Raw genomic sequence first — 3,738 nt, 5'->3', positions numbered from 1 at the left:
AGTGGGGGGAGCAGCGCCAGACTCAACATGTCTCTCTCTCACACACACACACACACACACACCCCTCTTGATTTACTGATTTATTATCTGAGCGGAGATTGCATATGCTATCCTGGCGACAACACTCAAGTCTCCTTTCCCCCAAGCTCTTGAAGAAGTGAGCTGGTGCCCCCCTCCCTCCCCAATGAAAACCCAGGGAGACGAGAAGCACATACACTCTCGTTGACCACTTTTTGTTCCTTGAGAAGCAGGCAGCCTCGTGCTCTCGGTCCCGAGTAAGATTTATTTCATTACAACTGAAATCTCAACATCCATTTTACTCTGACCTACTACTTATAAAATCTTAAGTGGTCTTTAAGGGGGAAGACTCACTGGGCGAGGAAAACAAAAAAGAACAGTGGAGCTTGGGTGAGGATTTTGTTTCACAGAAGTGAGAGCAACTGCTCGCTTCTCACCTAGGTTCCAAGTAGTTGCTTTTCCTTGAGCAGTAGGGTAGAAGTGGAAGGAAGACCTATCCAGGTTCAGAAATGTCACCTCAAGTGGCCAACCACCCCCTAAAAGCAAAGAGGAGGCCCTGGCCGGGCTGAGATTTGAGCGCAAGAGAAACCAAGAGTAGGGATTTCAGCCGTAAGGAAAATCCACACCATGTCCACCTCTCGCCTAAAATCAAAACTTCCACCCAACAACCCACAACACTAAACCCGCTGAGTCTCTTAAACTGCACGGACGAACACACACGGGGTTCCGCTCTTTTTACCTTCGCAATGAGGCAATATTGCAAATTCCGCCAGCGCTAGGGCCACCCCGAGCCACGCTTTGAGGACACCCATCGCCGCCGCGGCACTCTCGCAGGAGGATCCCAGCCTTCAGCATCCAAGAACCAGCTCTCTGCTAAATCCCAGGCTGCGGCGCCGGCGCCGAGAGCTGGGACGCACAGACAGTGGGGAAGCGCGGGCTGTTCGACCGAGGTTGGCGGGGCGGGCCAGAGAAGGATGCGGCCAGCAACCCTGAGGCAGCCCCGAGACTCACTCGATTCTCCAGCAGAGCGGCCACCTACGTGAGCCGAGCCTGCGAGAAGGAGGCGAAGCTCAGACGGCCGCCAAGTCTAGCCGGAAAGTTGCAGGTCGCTGGCTGCTGGAATCCCGCAGCATTGCCTCGGGCTAGACCAGTTCCTCCCGAGGTCCCCGACTGGCGAGCCGCAGGAGCAGGTTCCTCCTCCGCAGCTTTTCAAAGTTCTCTCGGCACGCCCCCGTCTGTCGGTGTAGCATCGGCCGAGGGGGGTCGCCGCGAACACACCGGGCCGGGCTACAGCAGCGCTCGGGGAGCTCGGCGGTGCAGGGCGGCTGGCTGCAAACTTTGTGCGGCCCTGCAGGAGCTCCGGAACTCCCGGGCGCTGCAGCCGCGCCGCACCGCACCACGCCGCCCGGCTGCTGCAGGCTCTTCCAGGGCTCCACGCGGAAGGCGGCGCGGGGGGCGCTGCTGCCACTTTCTCGAGCCCGCCCCTCGCCGAGAAGAGGAGTGCTGAGGGGTGCGGCTTGCTCCACACCGACGCCCACCTCCCCGCACCGTGCACCCTGGAGCTGCGCTGCAGGGCGGAGGTGCGATTACCCAAGTGGGGGTGGAGCCATAATTGTAGATGCACTGAGGAAAGAGAGGGGCTGGAAAAGACGCCTCCTAACTCAATGCTCCTCAGATGAGGGGCCTGGAAACGCACAAGATAAGTCCCCGAGTGGATCCCCGCATTTAAAGCACACACGCCCCGCCTTCCTCCGCCTCTCTGGCCTCCTTCCTCTCTCCTTTGCTGGGTGTGAAAATGGACTCAGAGACTCCGGGCTTTGGCAAAGATTCCAGAGAGTCACGTGGGGAAGGGGAGCCGCGGTGAGGGGGTGGGGGAAGGCGAGAGAGCAACCTGATCCCCTTATTCATCCTGCAGGAGTTGGATTGGCTTTGTCTGTGGCGGGATCAAAAGTGGTCACACCGAGGGCGGGGTGGAAACAGGAGGTTAGGTCTCCATTCAGACACTGTCGAGGGTACTCAGCCAGATCCACAGGATAAAGCTAGTTAGGGACAGGGTGCTCACACCCAAGTCCTAACTGATGACATTCTTCGCATTTTGGACCCTTCAGGGGTTTTCCCTGCAGCCTAGCATTCTTTGGGCAAGTATGTTTTAGGTTGAGATTCCCACGGTGAGTGCACCTTTAGAGCTTCCTAAAAGATTCTGAAAACCACACGGTCTGGGTGGGTCCAGCTGCGCCTCCAAATGTCAATGACTGGGAAGCCAATGTCAGGGCAAAAATCCTGGTGTGCACACTTGGTGGTAGTTGAGGGATAGGGTGGGGTCTGGTTTCCAGCCAGTACTGAGTGATAGCTATTTTTAGAGGACTAAATAAAAATAACTGGTCCAGGTTTGATCATTCTGTAACTAGGGCTCGTTGCATGGGAAAGATACAGACTGGCTTTCAGTGGGCAGACAGAAAGGATTCCTGGGCTGTCTTGGCAGAGCTGTGATGGCTAGACTGTCCAGAAGGGACTTTGAAGTGGCAGTGAACACGGAGCTCATCAGGGTGGTGGACAGGGGTCTTAGTTGACTCCAATTTTGCTGACAACAATAGGGCAGGCCCATGTTCTAAAGCACACCGATAGTACCTGGACTCCTCGCTTTATACAGTAAGTGGATGAAATTAAACTGGAGGGTCCCTGTAACTGTCACCATTTAGCCATAGCAACATTCTGTTAACCTGGGTGTGGCTGTTGAGTATTCAAAGGACTTAGGAATTGCCCGCCCTTCCTCAATGCTACCTGGAGCCCTTGTGGGGATAGCAGCGTTTCTTATCTCTATAACTGAGGCACATGTGGGGACTCTGTAAACTTGTTGAAAGAATGGACTGGATCATCACCAGAGGTCAACCAGAGCTTGGATAGGACCTGAGTCCTCCCTCCTCCCACGTCCCCTCTCTTCCTTTAGAAACTATTTTCTCAGGCCGATGGAAAGAACCTTACAAACTCAGGTTGATACACAATAACAACCCTAACCCCTCCTAAGGAGTTTTTCTGTAGCCACCTCTGACTAGTGGTAACTTAAGACTGGTTTCGCTAGAATAAACTATTTGACTTGGTTTTTAAGAAAGCATACTATTATGGCACTCAAAGGGATCTCAAACCATCTTTTGTACTTCCTAAAGGAAAACAATCTTTAAAAAGAAAAAAGTGAAGGGAGAAGCAGGAGCATTACCGTGTGCTACCGTATTACGGTGTGCTACCGTCGTTTGCGGCTCTTAACAAATTGTTCGTAGAACACCCCCCCCCCACCACCACCACAAGCCCTCCACCAGCTCCCGTGGTCTTCTCTCTACCCCAGGAGCAAATAGTCCAAGGGTTCTCACTCTAAGAACACAAAAATCGTGGCTCACAGAGAATTCTATATTCTTTTTGTTGTTTGTTTGTTTTTTGATATTCTTAATACTGTTTCTTCGTGTGCCCACATCCTGTAACTTTTGTTACCATATCCCACCGTATCTTCTAAGATCTGCCCCATCCTTCTCTTTTCACATTTACCTGGTCTTGCTACTGCTTACATGGTAGATATTATACACTGAGTACTTTGTACCTAACACGGGACTCTTTGCTATGTTATCTACCAGTAACCATGGGAGACAGGTACCCTTGTTATTTTCATGGACAAGTGCAGTGACTGATGGCCCCGAGTCAGATGGTTAATTATAACATCACATTAGAGCA

General features: G+C 52.8%; 1 protein-coding gene across 1 annotated transcript in view; it reads right to left on the bottom strand.

The window, feature by feature from the left end:
• Positions 1 to 830, bottom strand: part of Fras1 (Fraser extracellular matrix complex subunit 1) — a 415,397-nt gene extending 414,567 nt beyond the window's left edge. Inside the window, exon 1 of the mRNA XM_031391220.1 lies at positions 758 to 830. Within this exon, the coding sequence (XP_031247080.1) occupies positions 758 to 830 (73 nt within the window). The remainder of the gene's footprint in view (positions 1 to 757) is intronic.
• Positions 831 to 3,738: the final 2,908 nt, after the last annotated feature.

The sequence above is a fragment of the Mastomys coucha genome, unplaced genomic scaffold, assembly GCF_008632895.1.
Source record: "Mastomys coucha isolate ucsf_1 unplaced genomic scaffold, UCSF_Mcou_1 pScaffold22, whole genome shotgun sequence".
NCBI classification, from domain to species: Eukaryota; Metazoa; Chordata; class Mammalia; order Rodentia; family Muridae; genus Mastomys; species Mastomys coucha.
Note: the sequence above shows the minus strand (reverse complement) of the source record. Positions and strands in the feature narration are given on the sequence as shown.